Here is an 18,887-nt window from a genome sequence, read left to right as displayed (position 1 = left end):
ATCATGACATTCTAGGGCTTCCATAGTTTTGACTAATCAACACACAGTATAGCATGAAGTGCTGCAACAACCTGCTTACTGTACATCATACAGCTTGTTGTCCAGTTATTAAATAATTCACAGGATTATAGCGCTTCATGAGGTGAAACTGGTGAAAAGAACTCCATGAGTCCACCTGATTGAGATTTTCCAGCCTGGTCCCTGTCAACGTTTCCATCTCCAGTTCTGTGCTTTGACACCACAACATCTGATCCTCTTTCCTGTTAGATTTGGATTACATGCCTTTCTTATCATCATTACTTGTGGATATTTATATTTTAGATTGATAGATTTTGAGTAATTAATCCTTCCTGGTTTTAACTCCTCTTTAGTAAACACTGATGACAAGAGTTCAAAGCAATGGCCTACAGATATCAGACCTAAATGTGCCATAACATATCTGTCACAGACATTCCAGAAGCATAAGAACCATGATTTGCCTGCATTTTGAAGAATCTGCTCCTAAAAGGGAGTTCAAAAGAGTAAATGTGCCAGACTCTGCCTTGAAATGTAAAAATCTGCAGTAATTATAATATTTCCCTAAGTTAGGAGACACACTGAGTCTCCTTTCAGGTATCTCGAGTGCCACACATCCCCTCTTTTTCTATTCATCCTTAAATTCTTCTTTTTTAACCCGAGGGTGATACATTTTCAAGTGACAGTCATTTTTAAGATACTGTTATTTAGCATTTTTGGCCCGAGCAGCTTCCAGAGGATCAGCTCAAACATGATCAGCCGGCCGCAGCTGTTACTTTCCCTGCAGGAGTTATCAGGCTGCGTTCGCTGGCTGTACTCTGGCACCGTGGGCTATAAAGAAGTGAAGGAGGCTGCCGTTAATCCAGAAGAGCTACCGACTTTCTCAGGCATTGCTCCCTGTTGCACGGCTATTGCTCATATCCTCTGGGGACAAGTCCTCTCCTGCTCCCTCCCTCCCTCCCTCTGTGTATCCATTACTTGGACACTCCCTCTCTCTTTTCACCCTCCCTCTGTTTTCCCTCCCACCTCCTTTCTTTGCTTCATCTCACTTGCTCAAAGTTTTGTCTCTGTGCTCTCACCCCTCCCTCCTTCTCTACCTCACTCTGCCTCTTTTTGCCCCTTTTTGCCTTCACTGTTTCATGTGGCTGAACTGCGCCCCCTTGTGTTCAAACAGTCGCAGTACAAGCAAATCACAGGCTATCACAGGGCAGCCTCTGAATCTACATATCATGTCCTAAAAATAAATCCTCAGCATGTTTCTTTTGAGGCAACCAGCATGGGGTGGGGACTGGCTACTGAGGGCCCAGTAGGACAGTTTGCTGCAGAGGAGAAAAGAAAAGAGACTTCAGGAACTGAAGTGGAGGATTTATCAGAATTAAGACATATTTACTAGAATAAAAATTCAATTTAAAGATAAAGTATAAAAAATAGGTCTGGGGAATGACTCTTTAAATTTTCATGGTAAGGATCTGGATTTTGTTGCCAATGGTTTGTTTTGATGTTATTTTGAAGTGGAAGATCAGAACAGCCAGATGCCTGCAAGAAAATGAGGGACATGTAGCATAAAAAATATAGAAAATAAAATAAAATTTAGAAAAAATGCATGAAAAAATATATCATTTTATGTTTCAGAAATAACTGAATATTCATTCTGTTGGAGCAGTAGCATCAGAAAGTCACAAGAATCAGGATTCATTATGGACCATTCAGCTGACAAGTTTAACAACACCTGATGCACATTCCTCAATTTAGTGTAGACTGCAAGTGACCTACAGGCTTAGTATTATTTCACTGGTTTTTAAATGCAGTCATGTTTTAAGAAGAGAGAAATTAGATTTTTGACTCTCTCTTATCACAAATTTTGGGGACACAATTTTATCCTTGAGGGATGTGAAACCATCAATGAGCTTCTCAAGGAAAAATGTCTGGTGCTAACAAATCATCTGGTGTTGTAAGAGACAGCTTTTTTGTAAGCAGCTTCAAGGTAAAAAAGGGTTTTCAGTAGCTCTTGTGATCTTCAACCAAGTGTTGTCATTTTCAGTGGTGGAAAAAATATGAGTTCTGCAGGATTGAAAAAAGTGATTATTGAAAAAAAATGAGCATAAAACATAAAAAAAAATTAAGATAATAGTTTAAGTGTGTAATATCCGGTTACTATCTTGTGCAAAACAACAACAAAACACAACTACTTGTGCGCACAAGATAAAAACTTGTTCGAATAATATATTTTGGTGTTAAGATCTTATAATAAAAAAGTTACTGTTTGGGACCTCAGGCACTCAGGTATGATGTTTTTCCAACAAGATTACACAGATATGTTAAGTTTAACAGTTTAGTGGTCAAAGCTAACTGAAGTTCACTGCTGAATCAAAGAGGCTACTAAAGAATAATTTCATGTTAGACTTCACCAGATGGGGGCGCTGTTGTCTCACAAACCTCTTCAGCGATTACAAGAGGTGTTCTGGCCTAGCATTTTGTCCATGGAGATGAATTTACTACATGTAGAGGAGGTCATATTTGACGGAGTGAAGCTGATTTCATGAGTCTTCGGCTCACTTTGTATTCGGGTGGACTTGTTGCAGCGCTGCTTTATATTCCAATGACCTCTGCAGCGCTTTGTTTCACTGTTGATTCACCCGCTCAACCTGACTTTGACCCAACCGAGCACCCGCCCTGTCTGCAGAATGAATATCAATCACTTGTATATTGAAGCAGCCTGTTAGATCACCTCACAGAGCTCTGAAGGCGCGCGCGTGTGTGTGTGTATTTGTGCGCGCGCTGGGGAGAGTTTAGGGCCCCTGGGAGATTAAAGGTGTGCGCTCCCCCCAACCCCTCTGCTTAACATTCGGAACTATTATCATGCAGAGACGAGTGACATCCGACTTTACGTGACGAGAAACACCCACGGAAATCCTGTGAAGATGAGATTGAGCGGAATGTAAATTACAAGATTAGAAACATAACGCAGTGTAAACATATTCAGGCCTTTCGAGTGACTTTAGACCTGAACTGTTCAGTATGGATTCGCTCAACTCACTCATTCTTAGTGGGAAAAAACAGATCCTTTCTTTGTGTGGTTCAACAAACACTTTCTGCGTAACGTACAAACTGTTACACCCTTTAGAAGACGCTTTGGCTGTGATAGTTATGCATTCTAAGACATTTTAATACGGATAATGTCGACATTTATTTATTGATACATGTTTTTAAATAAATAAAAGATTGTTTTTAGGCTTCTTATTTTTCTTTTGCCATTCCCAGGATTGTGAGGAACCGTTTTAAAAAGCTCAGAAAAATAAAAACAAAACTTTCCTACTCTGTTGTTCTCTGTATATGGATAAAGAAGACCTCGCGCTATTCTTCAATCATAGACCATCTCTGATGTGCGCGTGTTTTGTGCGTTTTCGTGGAAGGGGGTGGTCTGCTTCTTTCTTTTATTTTTGCAGACTAAAGAAGAGGGGATTACACGACTTTGAGCCATTCACCTTTTGGTTAAACAAATTATACACTTGAGCTGATGAGAGGAATTTAGTGAGCGTAAGTCTCTTGAGGTCCCCAGTTTCGCTTTCATGCCCCAACATCATTCTGATCGATCCGATTGAGCACTTTCTATTTTGAAGAACTTCTCTTGATTGTATTTACTAAGGAACTTTGTATACGTTCACAAAAATACTACATAAAAATTGTTTACATTATTACACACCGTTGGTGCTTAAAGTGACATAGAAGGCCTTGAGTTATTCAGGGAGGTAGAATACTTGGTTTATTTATTATTATTATTATTTTTTTTTTTTTTTTTTACCATAATGTACCAGTGAACAGTTGATTTAACGTGTTTAGTTTTTATCTACTAGTCTTAAACGCAGCATTACAGGTGCGTCTGGTCCTGGCCTAGCATCAAACGCTCATAGTTGACTCTACGCACATGCGCGCAACGACCAGGCAAAGAGGGGTGGTTAATGGGTGGGGGGCTTCTGGAGTAAAGTGGGGGTGATTGGAGGAGGAGTGCAGTTCTAAAGACAGTGTGAAGCAGAGAGGAGATGTGTAGTGTTTGCAAGGGTTCAGAAAGAGAAAGGAAGAGTTGCGTTGTTGCTCAATTAGAGATTAAGTTTTAACAATCCTTGGATCACACTGCACACTGTAGTGAAAGTTTTTGTCATTATTTCATTTTGGGACAAGTGTGAGCGTGGATAAGGGTCTAGTACTGTGCGTAAAACCAAACTAAACATTTTACGCACGGAATGTTGACCAGTTAATTGGATCTTATCAAGAAGCTCCTGAAGTTATTTTGAGACTTTTTTTCCTGTCATTTCAGCACTTTAATCCACAGTGAAACAAACTGTGGATTTTTTGATGGCAGGTTTCTTTTCGTAGCTTCAAGTATTTTGGACAGAACATGAGAGAGTAAAAGACAAGTGGACTCAAACAGTGTAGCAGACGTGCTGCAAAGCACACCAATCACACGTGTGTTGGACTCGAACCTGCCCGCACTGCGGGGATTTGCAGACCCAGCAGGACCGAGCAGGACGCCTCCTGATTTTTCTCCATGTCCCTACAGCAGAGCACCTTCTTCAGCTCTTTCTGCTCCGGCTGTGCGGCGGTGACGCGGCGGATCATGGACACCAGGCCTGTCCGGAGAAGAAGAACCGGTGCTGCGCGGCATCTGCTGCTGGCAGCCGCTTTCCTCGCCTGCAGCTCCCAACTGCTGCTAGTTGATGCCAACTCATGGTGGTGAGTAAATGAACGATCCCTGTGGTGTATTGATATTTTGGAGGATGTGATGGCGCATGAAAAGTGGATGGAGTCGGTTTGATGGCAGCAACTGTTGACAGATGGACAGAAGAAGTTTCAGGAGTAGATTTTAAGTTTTAACTTCTGAATTTGCGTTTGAAATCAGCTTTTAAATGATTTTTTAAAAACTTTTTAATCAGAATCCATTGACAACAAATGACACATGGAAAAAGGAGCCATACAGGCTCTAGCTGCCTTCAGTGTGTGTGTGTGTGTGTGTGTGTGTGTGTGTGTGTGTGTGTGTGTGTGTGTGTGTGTTTTGGGGGTGATGCTTCACTCTGAAGCCCAACAGTGAGTGCAACAAATGTGAGGGCTCTGTCACAATATTTACCCTGGCCTGGCTCCAAATGGCGCTGCACGGCTGCCTGCTGCTGAGCCTATAGGACCCTTCAATTAACCAAACTTCTTGTTATACAAGACGGAAGAATGCTGCTCAATTTGGCTTCAATTTTAGTTTGTGTAAATTCCCTTTTGTAGTGCATCAGTCATTCGATTGCTGTTTAAGGACAGCTGGCACAAATCATGCCATTATTTCAGGACTGCCTCAATCACAAACATACATAACATTGTGTGTGTAACTTTAATAACAAAAAGAGCTGTTGGAGTAATCTTGCTATAAGAGTTTTAGATTGGAAAACACAAATTTCCTGTTTTGTTTTCAATGCAAATTTGATTCAAAATGTTTAAATTACAGATATTTTGAAGGGTTTCACAGGATAAAATGTCAAAGAAGAAAATTCAAGGAGTGTGTTTTAAGTGAGGGACACCAGAACCCATTTATCTGTGCTTTATAGGCCAGTCGTACTAATAAACTTGTGTCTGAACTTTGTCCTCTGTAGTGCTGGCCTTCTCTCTGAGAGGAAGAGGGAGAGAGTCGTAGATCACAGATTCACTGTCTGTGCCATTCCTCTGAGGGCTGTAAAGATAAATGTGTAGATAAAGTTTATTGGTTTTAAATTTAGACTTAATATGAGGTCTGTGTCTCAGGTCACTAGCGCTGACCCCGATCCAGCGGCCGGAGATGTACATCATCGGAGCTCAGCCACTCTGCAGTCAGCTGTCAGGTCTCTCACAGGTAACTTTTCGTCTTTTCTCTGTGTTTACAAAAAGTCTTGATACCACTCTCATGAGTTTGGAAACTGAAGAAAAAAAGGTACAAAAACTAATTTATTCACATCTCCTCCTGTGCTGCTGTGCGGTCTGCAGGGCCAGAGGAAGCTGTGCCAGCTCTACCAGGACCACATGATTTATATTGGAGATGGAGCCAAGACTGGCATCAAGGAGTGCCAGTACCAGTTCAGACAGAGGAGGTGGAACTGCAGCACTGTGGACAACACATCTGTGTTCGGACGGGTCATGCAGATTGGTAAATTAATGCCGTTTTATTTAGGAAATCAAGAAAATGTTTTTGCTGTTCGCTTGAAAGTTTTGCCAGTTAGTTTGAGAGATGTTGAGAAGTTTTTGACTTCAAACCAGAAAGAAATCTCTAGGATAACATCAGTGTTTAAAATGACAGTAATGACAGACACTATTCTGGCATACATAGAATTAGTCCATGCTAAAACCAAGCAGAGCAATCAGTCATGTTTTTCATATCAATCTTTCCAATCTAAACAGCAGTCTCAACCAGATTTCATCAGTACTGCACAAGTTCACTGTTTTCCTTTGATTGTTGTTGTGATTTTAACCAAGCGAGTGTTCAGGCAGGATGTGCAGAGCTGCCATGTTGAATGTTTGACCAGCAGAAGAGGTCATCTGAGGCCAGACAGTCATATATTAGACTGGAATAACAATACAGTGTGCCGCATATCACTGTTTGGACAGGAATATGAGTTGAACAGTGGGTTGGTGGAGTCACTAGCAGTCTGAAGAGTGGACAGGTCGTACGGCCTGGGGCTGAGGGCAAAAACAAATAGTATTGGGCAAAATGAAAATAAATAATGTCTTTGCGGCCCACCATTCTCAAACATTTCCTATAGGCCTTGGACTTGTGATAGGGTCATACACTCAAGGAAAGACTTACAAAAGCAATTGGGCATGGTGCACTTGGTTGGTTTGGTGATTCTTTTTTTATATTCATCCTTAAAGTTGTTGTGAATTTCCTGATACTTTGCAAGAATGATTGTGTATTTTTACATTTCTACCGTGCTGTAGCCTGTTAACTTCCATATTCTGGGTGTATATGTGGTTGATAATCAGACAAAGCTTTAAATCTAGGAAGTTGGAAGTCAAGTTTGTCAAATGATACTAAACACCCTAAATATTGAGAATTAGCACACAGTATAGCTAGCAAATGTTTGGTACACCAGAACCAGAATCAAATTTGGTACCAAGTAGTTTTTACGTTACATGGAATTTGTCTTGATCTGTTGGTGCAAAGACTTTAAAAAGCAGATAGTATGAATTAATTAATGTGAAGAAAATGAAAAAAAAAAAGAGAAAAAAGAAGTTATGTACATTTATAAACACTAAGATAATATAAAATAAACACTTGAACAGAATAACTGTAAAGTGGGAACATATAAAAAGCGGACATGTAAACACTGAGAAGACCTGAACATTCAGTATTAAGCATTGTAGTTAAGAAATTTAGTTGTCTCGTTAATTTTTCATGCATTAATTTATATGACGCAGGTTATCTTGCGCAGGCGCAGTGACTTTGTTCAGTCAAAATTGACGCGGTGAGGCTAAGTCGTGAACAAGACGCAACAAAACACGATATTAAGAGCTAAAACATCAACATGCAGCACGTTTAGTAAATGTCTACAAGAAGCTCAGACCCCGGGTCGGTTTCATGTGCGTCTAATTCCCAGCAGGCGATGTGGGAAACCTCTCATCAACAAGTAAGTGTCAAATCCGCTGCGGGCAGTCAGACGAGGTGTTCGCAGCTCCTCTGTGGCTGCCTGTCTCTCTATTGACAGTCGGTCTATCTGCAGGTTTATACCGAGGTGTTAGTGGCTCCATTGTCCTGCGGCTCCTCTTTTGAAATGCGCTGATGAGCTGACACGGAGCCGGCAGATCCGGACCCGCTATTTGAAGTCTGGGCTCCGCAGGTCTCATAAAGCACTCGGGCTCTCCTCTGTCTCTTTATCCTGCTGCATAATGTGAGCGAGCATCCTCCCTGACGGTGAGCCTGCAACTAAAACCTGAATGAGGAGCTCTGTATGCATACCTGCCTGTCTGGCTGCTCGGTGTTTATTCCAGGCTAAACTGCAATATATTATGGGTGATACTGGGGGCTAGAGTTCACACGAAAACTCACTCCAGTGGGCTTCAAAGGCCCCAGTCCGAAAAAAAACATAAACCCCAACTGTCCTAGCATCTCGAAGTCAAAAAGATTCATTTATTACAAACATTATCATTATACTGCAATTTATTTGATCTTTTATGGACAGGAAAAAGAATAGAGCTTGCCTTTAACCCTTCATAAGGCACTCATTGGAATAAATTAGTATTCAAAATTTAACCCTAGAGTGTTTTTTGGGGACATAAGTAAACTTTTTTGCTTTTGAGAATTTTCTTTTAGAATTTTTTCCTTTTTAAGTGTGAGCAAAGGTAACCAAATAGAGTTTCTTGCTCAATATGTTAATCATGACATGTTTTAAAAAGGCTAAAAAAAATGTATAATGCAAAAAATATATATTTTGATTTTTTTTCAAAGTGATGTTTCATTTAATACTATTCTACAAAAGTTGAATTAATAAAAAAAAATTGGTGGAATAATAAAAGTACAAAAACATGATATTACGTGCTTAAAATGAGCACTCTTCGGTAGAAACAGAAAAGAATGAGTGAAACTGTAAAATCACATTCTGTATATGGTCAGTAAACTCATCACAGAGAAAGATTAGCATCCACAAGATGTGGAGATCTAAGTGAAGAAGTTTTCACCTCGTACCCAGTTTGAATAGCTTGTAGTTTGTTGATCCGGTATCAGCCTGAAATACTACAAGGATCTTCGCTCTTCACATGCAAATGTCCAGTTTCAGAGCACTTAACCTCCTACCTGTCAGGATATCCATCACCTTTGTCCTTCCTTCTCCTCTGAATGGTTTGTGTATTAATGCAGAAAATAGACCTGCAGCTTGTGTTTGTGTATTCAGAAGTGGTGTCAGTGTGCCGGAGGAGAGAACGGTAACTAGGATTAAAGATTATAGTAGTGTCTAAAAGTACTTCCCCCTCTACATATAATCCGTTTTGAAGAACATTAAACCCATAGACAAATCTCTAACCTAGAATTTTGTACATTGCTGGAATTAATTCTTCAAACAGCAAGATTTCATTTTCTAAAATGTTTATTTTTACTCTAATAATCAACAAAAAAACAGACAGTTCTGTCAAAGCTTGCTCCCCACCTGTTTGATTCCATTTACTTGTATCAAGTTGTATAGAAAATGTTAAAAAATTATCACAAAGTTGGATACAAATGAACAGAAATCATTTGTAAAAATCCATGTTGCTATCTTTAAACGTTGAACCCTGTCTTTAACTTAAAGGCCGAGCAGCCACAGTTGAAACAGGTACACTGGGAGGCTGACTGAAGGTGAAAACTGAGATGTTTCGCTCATTAAATGCAGCGTGTGTATCATGGATGGCTGAGCTGGTATTTAAAGTTGTTGAGTTTAACCAGGTACTGACTTAGAGCCTAAAATGACGTCTATTGTCCATTGTTGGGTCAAGTGGGTGTGGGGCTGTTTGCTGTGTGTGTGTGGGGGTGTGTGTTAACCTGAGCAGTTGGCTGTGTTTCCTGTCAGGGGACACAAATTAACTGCAGGCCTGAATAAGAACACAATAAAAAAGGATTATTCTTCTTGTGTGAGCTCAAGGTTTAATCAACAATGTTGTTTCGCCTGATTTAAATTTGTAGTTACTCAAAAACCATCTTCTCTCCATCAGGCTCCAGGGAAACAGCCTTCACATACTCCATCAGCGCTGCTGGAGTGGTCAACGCCATCAGCCGGGCGTGCCGTGAGGGCGAGCTCTCCACCTGTGGCTGCAGCCGAGCCGCCCGACCTCGTGACCTGCCGCGCGATTGGCTGTGGGGAGGCTGTGGCGACAACGTGCACTATGGCTACCGATTTGCCCGGGAGTTTGTAGATGCCAGGGAGAGGGAGAAGAATTACCCACGAGGCTCTATTGAGCACGCTCGGACACTGATGAACCTCCAGAACAACGAAGCGGGGAGACAGGTATGAGACTGAAAATATACACGCTTTTATTTTGAAAAGAAAACATCTTTATGAAACTTCCTAGACAAGATAAGAGTGTTTACATCAAGTCTTTTTGACCTCACGATATGTCTGTAAGGAATGAGTGTATGTGTGTGTGTGTGTGTGTGTGTGTGTGTGTGTGTGTGTGTGTGTGTGTGTGTGTGTGTGTGTGTGTGTGTGTGTGTGTGTGTGGCCCCTGATGTCCAGCCTGGCATTTTTTTGTGAGAGTGTGTGTGTGTGCAAGTTATTTATTGGGAGGGTCCAAATGGCATAAGCGCTAACGCCCTTGGAGTCTGGCTAGGTCACCAGGTCATTGCACATTCCAGTGTTTTACCCTACACACACACACACCCACACCCACACACACACACACATGCATACACGGTTAAACACATAAAGTCTCATCTTGCAGAATAAAAACTTTCTAATGCTACACAGAAAACTAAAAGGCAGACGGATGAATGGATAAATAACGCACTCTGAGCTAGCATTAAAGGCTACATGAGATTTTTGTCCCTCTAAGGCTGCCATACAGTAACTTTTAATACTTTCAAACTTGAAATTAGAGCCGAAGATGAGTGAAAATTCTTTACTTTAGTAAAAACTCTCAAATAAAAAAACGTGCAAAAACTGAGCAAGGAAAAGAAAAGAAAAACTGAAGTTTGAATTTTTGCATTTTTGACACTTATTGGACACCATACATCACAGTTCAAAGCCTTAAGTGTGGAAGTAGAGCAACTAAAAGTATTTACAAGTGGCTTTTTTTGGTATATATTTCACTGACACATATTCAAACACACACGTCACACACACACACACACACACACACACACACACACACACACACACACACACACACACACACACACCAGTTACATACACACACCTTGCTCGTAAAAAGTCCATTTGCCTGAGCTTGTACACTCTGGATTAGCAGAGTGTGTTTATCTTCAGTTAGGGGAGCTTTGTTCAAGCTGTTTGCAAGACAGAGACACTGTGTGTATATGTGTGTGTGTGTGTGTGTGTGTGTGTGTGTGTGTGTGTATGTGTATGTGTGTGTGTCTTTTTGATTTGTGTGTGAGACAGTGAGCCTGGTTTTGTGCCTGTGTATCAGAGGTCAAAGGTCAGGGTCTGGAGAGCTTGTGTTTCTGCTGAGGATCCCATTGGGGCTGTAGGAGAGTGTGTGAAGGAGGTAGATCTACAGCCTTGAATTACACACACACAGGAGCACACATACTGTCTCTCTGCAACACACACACCCACTCTCTTGAATGACTTTTCCACCTCCTGCCTGTTTGATCCCTGTTTTTCTTTGTCGCCTGTCCATCCAAACGGAAGAGAGGAGAAGAGAAGGATGAAAAGGAGGAGAGCAAGCGGGAGGAAGGCAGTTTCTCTCTTCCTCTTTATCCCGTCTTCTGGCTTTCTTCCGTGGACACGCCGGTTTGTCCTAAGCGGGATTTGTCTCGCTTGGGTGAACAAGGCAAACCGCAGGGCTTTTGTGGAGGTGACAGGGGCGTGCCACTCTGTGTGTGCTTGTGTGTGTGTTTGTGTGTGTGTGTGTGTGTGTGCTTCTCTGCTCGCTTAGCTTCATTTGATTTGTGTGTAAGGAGGATAACACGACTGCCTGTGTGTACAAGCGTCTGGAGACAGAGACGCAGGGTGAGGGATGGACCTCCGTCACACTCCTGTGACTCTGAAAGACCTGCACACACACACACTTTTACACAAGAGTAAACAGCCTCCGAGGTCCACTGTCTCCACTTCACACAAATCAAATGAGGCAGAGCTCGACACAACAAGATGCACATTCCCACTCTGAAGACAGGGCCAGGGCACCTCTGCTCACAGGAGTCTCTTTCAGCCCGTGGAGACCTTTAGGGCTTGTTGGAGTAAACAGAGCATCTCATGTTGTGGTGGGAAACAGGATCAGTCTGAACATAAGAGTCAGGTTTTTTAGTTTTTGAACATCGGTGCACAGTTTTCAAAGATGACATGTGTAGGGGGCATGTCAAGTTTAGCAGAGAGAAGAGAGATCTGTGTTTTTCTCTGCTAAAAACGATTTTTGTTGGATTCAATTTGTAGTAATGGTGGACACTGGAGCTAGACTGCTAGAAATTCAGTTTAATCTGTTTGTGCTAATGTTTATTCCATCCCACTTGCAGCAGTTATTCTGCAGTGGTCTGTTCAAACTTGAGAGTCTATCAATAAAATGAAGAGTGAGGTTATGTCAGCTCTGCTTGGTAGATGACTGGCAGGACAGAACCAGGATTCACTAACGTCACACATTACAGACATGTCTTAGAGCACCTAGCTGAGACTAGAGGTAAATATAGCCGCCTACTAAACTACGCTAAAAACCAAGTTTACAAAGTTTGAATGTTTTCATTTTCAAACAATAGCACTATATAACTGTGAAAAAATACATTTCCTCTTCACTCTGTGTCCGGTAAAAAGTAACCTTGAGTAGAGTCAAAAAGAAGATTCAGTATCCATCCATTTGATCCAAAACAAACACATCTTTGAAAGAGTCACATCCCCACGACAGTGGGTGCTAGAGCTCATGGGAAATGAAGTCTTTATCCCAGAAAAACACGAGCCTCTTTAAGGAGATATTTGGATCATGGGTTTGGCCCAGCAGAGGCGCAGCCCACCTTTTGAGTCAGAAATTCCAGTTTGACTCCCGCCAATGAAAGACTTCATTATTTGTGTCTCAAACAAATGGGTGACATCACTGAGACCATGTCTATATATTATAGAGTCTACAATATATCAAAAAAGTCATAAATTGATTACTTTTTTCAAATTTAATTTGTAAATTTTCGGGCAGACGTCCTCCAAAAGGTCTTACAGCTACACTAAGAATAATTAGATTAATCATAGTTACAGGAGTTTAAGTAACATAAGGTTTAAATATCGATCCTGCAAACGTTACGATCACAACCAATTGTACACTGTCAAGCAAGCTGGCAACGTAAACGCAAGGTATCTTCCTTCTCTGTGATCAAGAAGAGCTTTTATTATTGAGAGAGTATAACTTCAAGAAGCTTTGGTGGTCTTAGATTAGAAGACTGTGTCCATCAAAAGTAATACTCAAATTACGCATTGTTTTGTCAGTGTGGTAAAAAAAAAAAAGTTACATAAGTTTTTATCATGAGAGTAAGAAATTATTACAAGAACCTAAAAAAGAAACATCACTGTTGAAACCCTAACATGAAACACAAATGCGAAAGAAGATCAAGCAGGGAAATGTGCCCCCTTATATGGCTACTCTAACTACAGACAAAAAAACAGGCTATCCTCTCTATTTCTGCCTCATTCTACCACAAAATTCACACACACGCACACACACACACACACACACACACACACACACACACACACACACACACACACACACACACACACACACACACACACACACACACACACACACACACGGCTCCTAACCCCTAACCCTGTCTGAGCAGCAGCTATTGTGCCTGACACAGAGACCGTGTCCCCACCATGGATGACTAATCATGTGTGTGTCAGTGTGTGTGTGTGTGTGTGTGTGTGTGTGTGTGTGTGTGTGTGTGTGTGTGTGTGTGTGTGTGTGTGTGTGTTTTGCTTGTCACTACAGACCCACCAGATAGCTCAGTGTGATGTTTGATTCATGCAGACACAGGTTTGATGCAATTGGCAGATTGTAGAATTAATCACAGCCAGTCACAACTGAGAGAGAAATGAAAGTGTTAAGTTTGTCAACTAAAAAAGTCATAATATACTTAATCACTGATTTTTTTCTGGCTTATAGTTGCAAGATATTTCATTGTTGAAGTATTTTCATGGTTGCGAGAAGAGGCGTGTCTCTTATTTCCTTATAACTTTGTTTCTTAACCTCTAATAAACCCCACCATGGGGGATCTGAGTAAACATGAAGGCTCGTAAAACCACAAGGAGCCGTAAAATATCAGGATGTCCTCCTGGTGCTGTCAAATGAAACTAATCCTTAACCTCCTGGTAGCTCTTTTGTCACAGAAAAAAGGGAGAATGAGTATGATCATCTTTCTTTTTGGTATTTTTGTCTTCACTTGAGTAAAATGTGAGGAATCACCTCAAACACAACCCCAAACGTCTCAGAGCTCAGCCTCTGCCTTCACAAAATGTCATTGTCCTCACTCTCTGGGTCTGTCGGAGGGGGTCACAGGGGTCGAGTCGCAGGATTGGAGGGTGCCGAGTGCTATGCCTGCTGGGTAGTAAAGTAGAGGATTGGGGAGCAGGAGGTGGGAGGTTGAGGTCGGGGTTGTGTTAGGGATGCAGGGGTTAACAGAGGTGAGAAGGTAATTGAGATCAGGCCGAGAGGAGACGGTGAGGTGGGTCTCATTTGTGTGAAGGGAAATTAGAGTCCAGGACTACTTGAGTCAGCAGTTACAGCACATCGATGATCAGGAATAAGACTCTCACAACGACTGATTAATGACGTGGTGGTACAAGACTATCATCTGTGTCAGTTTTGGTTTTCACCTCTTTACTGGACACTGCTGGACTGAGAGGACTTTAAGGTTTGCGACTGCTGGAACCATAAACTTTACTTCCTGGTCAAACTAAGCCATGTGTTTAAAAAGCTCAGGAAAGCTTAGGCCTTACAAGCTGTTTAAGGACACAGTGATAAAGCATAGAATTAGACAGTCAGTTCTGCTAAAACCCTAATCTAGGAGTTCAGATTGGGGTTTGTGCCAGGATACTCAAAGGAGGCATTGTCAAATTCATCATTTGTTGATTCCATAAAATGTAAATTGAAATAGCTAAAAGAGTAGTATAGTTGTACTAGCTGCCATTGCTTTTGTAGCTCAAATAACAGCCTGTAGTCTTCAAATATTTATTTTAGAATAAAGATTTTGCAGGGTTTTTTTTTTTTTACCAGGACACTATGCTGAATGTCACCATAGCCCAAAGTATTTACATTTTACTTCTCTCATCAGGCATTAGGGCTGATGTGTGGATAATTGCATTTAATGTCTCCCTTATTAATGTGTAGGGCTTGTGTCTTTGTCATTTAGTTCACATGCTATTTTTTAGTCTTATTAGGTCTAACTTATTTTTTCCAAACTCAATTTTTTCATTTCAACTTTGAATTCCAAAGCACATTTTTGTTTGGTGATATAGATAAAGTAATTGTTTTATATGAGTAAAGCTAGGTTTTCAAGGATTAGCTGTGTTTGCACATGCTGTATTAGCTGCAGGAAGATGCAATTATACATATTCACCACTAGATGGTAGCAGAGAATTACAACAGTTGAGCTTAAAGTCAGACTTGCAAGTTTTAGATGGAGTAAAGGTCATAAATCATGGTCATAAGGTCTATTCTGCAACACATTTTATTAAAAAAAGTGTAAACTTTCTAGACTGACTTTTATTTATGTTGAAAAAGATCAATAAGAAACAAAAATGAGCTAATTTTAAATTTCTCATTTAAAAAGAAGTATTTACTGAGGGTAAGACAGTATTATTTTAACTCCCTGTATTTGATACAGTGATAAAACTCTTTTTATTTTCTTTTTGCTTTTGTTTTTTCCCTTTTTTGAATGTTGACAAACCGAAAAAAGTGTTTGAACTCAAGCATCATCTTAACATACAAAATATATAATATATAATTGTCTTTTTCGTTGTTGTTGTATTTTTGTTTTTTTCCACAGTCAAACTATCTTGTAGTTTTGTTTTGAATACCAAGTTCTTTATTCTCTCTTCCAGGCGGTCTATAACCTCGCTAATGTGGCCTGTAAGTGTCATGGCGTCTCCGGTTCCTGCAGTCTGAAGACCTGTTGGCTCCAGCTGGCTGATTTCAGACGTGTAGGAGAGTTCCTGAAGGAGAAGTACGACAGTGCAGCAGCGATGCGTATCGGACGGAAGGTATTAAACTCACAGCAAAGTGTGAAAAAACAAACACCACACTCCATGAACAGGAAAATAGTCCTTAGACTCGTGCTTATTTGCTCTCCTTTCTTCCAGAATAAGCTGGAGCTGGTAGACAAGCGCTTCAACACGCCAACCCCATCAGATCTGGTCTACATCGACCCCAGCCCAGACTACTGCCTCCGCAACGAGACAACAGGCTCGCTGGGCACTCAAGGTCGCCTCTGCAACAAAACTTCAGAGGGCATGGACGGCTGCGAGCTGATGTGCTGCGGCAGAGGATACGACCAGTTCAAGACCTACAAGCACGAGCGCTGCCACTGCAAGTTCCACTGGTGCTGCTACGTCAAGTGCAAGCGCTGCACGACGCTGGTGGATCAGTTTGTGTGCAAATAGCAAAGTGAGGGCTGACACGTGGAGGGAAGAGGATGCTGAAGAAGGAGGTGATGAGATGATGGAGGGGTTTCAGAGTTTTGCTCAGGATAAGCTAAGACAGGTTTCGATTCTAATCTCCTCATTTCTACAGAAGATGAAGGACACTGAAAGCAAGAAGAGTGAGTTTCATCCTTTATTTCTGGACAACTCTGGTACCAGTTTCTCAACACTTCCCGTAAATGATCCTGATCAAATCCCTGAATGAAGGACGGATGGAAAGAACGGACAAAAAAATCCAATGAGGATGAATGGACCATGAGAGTGGAAGATCTGGAGGATGAATATGAGAAATGAAATAAATATATAATTAAATAATAAATAAACATACAGCTCTGATTGTTATTTAAAGAGACAGATGCAAAGGCACAGTTTGGACCCGTTGTGTGTTGGAGGAATTCCACAAATCATCACGCCATATGCCGAACTTTTGACCTTTTAACCCCACAAAGAGGAATCCTGGCATGCGTGAGTTGTGCTGACGTTGCTCATACAACACGGAGAACACCAGAAATGCAGAGTGAAACAGACGGACGACAGCGAGCGCGGGATGAAAGGGGAGGCAATCGACAATGAAGAGGAACAAAAAACGAAACTTTGTGCAACAAATTTCACAGTTAATTGGAAAACTCAAGCACGGAAAAGTCGATTGTTGTATAAAAGTGTAAAAAGGTGCAGTGAAAACACTTAATCTCTGCATCAAATAGGGCAAACGACCCACTGATCACTCTTTCCCCACCCGTCTCTGTGTAATTGCTCCTGTTAGATTCACAGCACCTGGGAGATGACAAGTGCGTCTGTTCCGCTTAATGAGGCTCCCCCATCTTCAGCCATCTTGACAATGGCGTCCGTTTAAACAAGCAGCTCACATCAGTAGTCCAACTCCACGACCTTCATGTGACAGTGAAGCGAGCGAAGCCTCCATTAGTGAGATTAATGTGCCGTGTCCGCCTTAATGAAGCTGCACTAACAGACACTGAGTGGACCTCTTCATCTCATGTTATGCAGCTTGTTATGTCAACCAGAGGCCAGCAGGAAGGTGTCTGTTTTTGACAACAATTTAACATCTTATTATTCTGTTTTACCATGAATTCTGCGACCTGTACGGGCTTCATTGAGCGTATTGTAAAAGTGTAAATGTAATCCAGTCGAAAAAATGCACAAACACGAAGAGCACGCTGGGGAAAGAAGAAAAATCAGAAAGGACTGCAATTAATTTTAAGCTACTTTGAAAAGAAGTAGTAGATCAGAGAAGAAGGTATATTTTGATATGGTTTGTAATTCTTGTTTTCTATGTTTTATACATGACAATTATTGTGTATTCTTTTGATAAACTAGTCTACAACAACGAGGCTTTGTCCTGTTTTTGCTGCTTTTTGTTGAAAGCTGAAACTCTGGTAAGACTTTCTCAAAAAATCTTAACAACACAGAATTCTTTGTCCTGTTACGGATTTTTTGGAAAATGATGATAATTTGCTTCAAAGGGAAGAAATAAAAGCAACTGAAGGACAGCAGTGCCTTTCAGAACATAATTAAAGGAATTTAGCATCCACAGTGAGGAAAGTTCATGAAACTCGACTGAAGCTCTGGCTGTGTGAGACTTTTTGTGGTTACACTATTTTACCGTCGAGGGAACAGTTGGATTTTGCATTTCTTGTTGTTGAAGTTATACATCTTATCTTTTTGGCAAACATTTCCTGTACCTGTGAATATTTGCTGTTGAAGATGCAGTCAAAGGTTAGTTTCTTGAAGCTGCCGTTAATTCCTCCCTCTGACACCCCCTGACATTTTGTTCTGTCATCAAAGGTCTAGTTTGCTTTCTGGGGTCTGAAAAAAGGAAATCCTCACAGCAGCTTTTCTGCCGAAAAAAAGATCTTTAAAGCTGTCGAATTTCAGCATCCGACTGATGAATTGCAAGTTTTTACAACTTGAGAGATGTGTCACATTTCTTGTTTTGGTATATTTGGCCATTTAAACTCAGCAACTATACCTGTGCACTGTATCATCCATAGCGTTTTGCATCTTCTGTTTTAACACTGCACTAATGTACTTTCCAGTGACAACTTTTAGCTATAACAAACATTTTACCTAAGAATACTCTCATCAATAAAGCAGAGGCAGAGAGAGCATCAGCAAAGAGCCCCAGATTACACAGCAGGGCGAACATCAGTGAGGATACATATGACGCGGGTTAAATCAGACACAGCACAAGAGGAGGAGCTGGGTTGTGAAATCTGTTGAAAAAGTAGGATTTAAACCACAAGGGGGGATGTTAAGAATAGCAGATCTTCCAAACATGTTACTGAAGACAAAGTTTTCCCATGCTCCAGTTCAAGCATTCAGTTTAACGAATATCAAATTCTAGTTTTACAATTAAAATGGCTTGATCCATGCTACCTACACCATAATGCAATCAATATATTTATTTTGAATACTGTATTACATGATCTTCTTTAATCAAATTTATTTTCACCTCTGCCAAGGAGGTTGTGTTTTTGGGAGAGTTTGTCCGTATGTCTGTGAACAACTCAAAAAGTAACAAATGAA

At 40.9% G+C, this 18,887-nt stretch overlaps 1 protein-coding gene across 4 annotated transcripts in view; it reads left to right on the top strand.

The window, feature by feature from the left end:
- Positions 1 to 17,852, top strand: part of wnt5b (wingless-type MMTV integration site family, member 5b) — a 104,714-nt gene extending 86,862 nt beyond the window's left edge. For 3 of the 4 annotated variants that reach the window (XM_074698140.1, XM_074698139.1, XM_074698141.1), the window contains 6 exons: positions 4,574 to 4,746; positions 5,794 to 5,881; positions 6,013 to 6,172; positions 9,703 to 9,995; positions 15,747 to 15,905; positions 16,005 to 17,851. In XM_074698140.1, coding sequence (XP_074554241.1) covers positions 4,631 to 4,746; positions 5,794 to 5,881; positions 6,013 to 6,172; positions 9,703 to 9,995; positions 15,747 to 15,905; positions 16,005 to 16,304 — 1,116 coding nt within the window. In that variant the 5' untranslated portion in view covers positions 4,574 to 4,630 and the 3' untranslated portion in view covers positions 16,305 to 17,851. Of the gene's footprint in view, positions 1 to 4,561; positions 4,747 to 5,793; positions 5,882 to 6,012; positions 6,173 to 9,702; positions 9,996 to 15,746; positions 15,906 to 16,004 lie in introns of those variants that run through there. The other variant, XM_074698138.1, reaches the window with a different exon arrangement.
- The last annotated feature ends 1,035 nt before the right edge of the window (positions 17,853 to 18,887 follow it).

This window comes from Halichoeres trimaculatus, unplaced genomic scaffold (assembly GCF_033239565.1).
Source record: "Halichoeres trimaculatus isolate MK-OKI-2021-1 unplaced genomic scaffold, fHalTri1.1 fHalTri1_scaffold_21, whole genome shotgun sequence".
In the NCBI taxonomy this organism is placed as follows: Eukaryota; Metazoa; Chordata; class Actinopteri; order Labriformes; family Labridae; genus Halichoeres; species Halichoeres trimaculatus.
The sequence above is the reverse complement of the archived record's forward strand: the minus strand, read 5'-3'. Positions and strand labels throughout refer to the sequence as shown.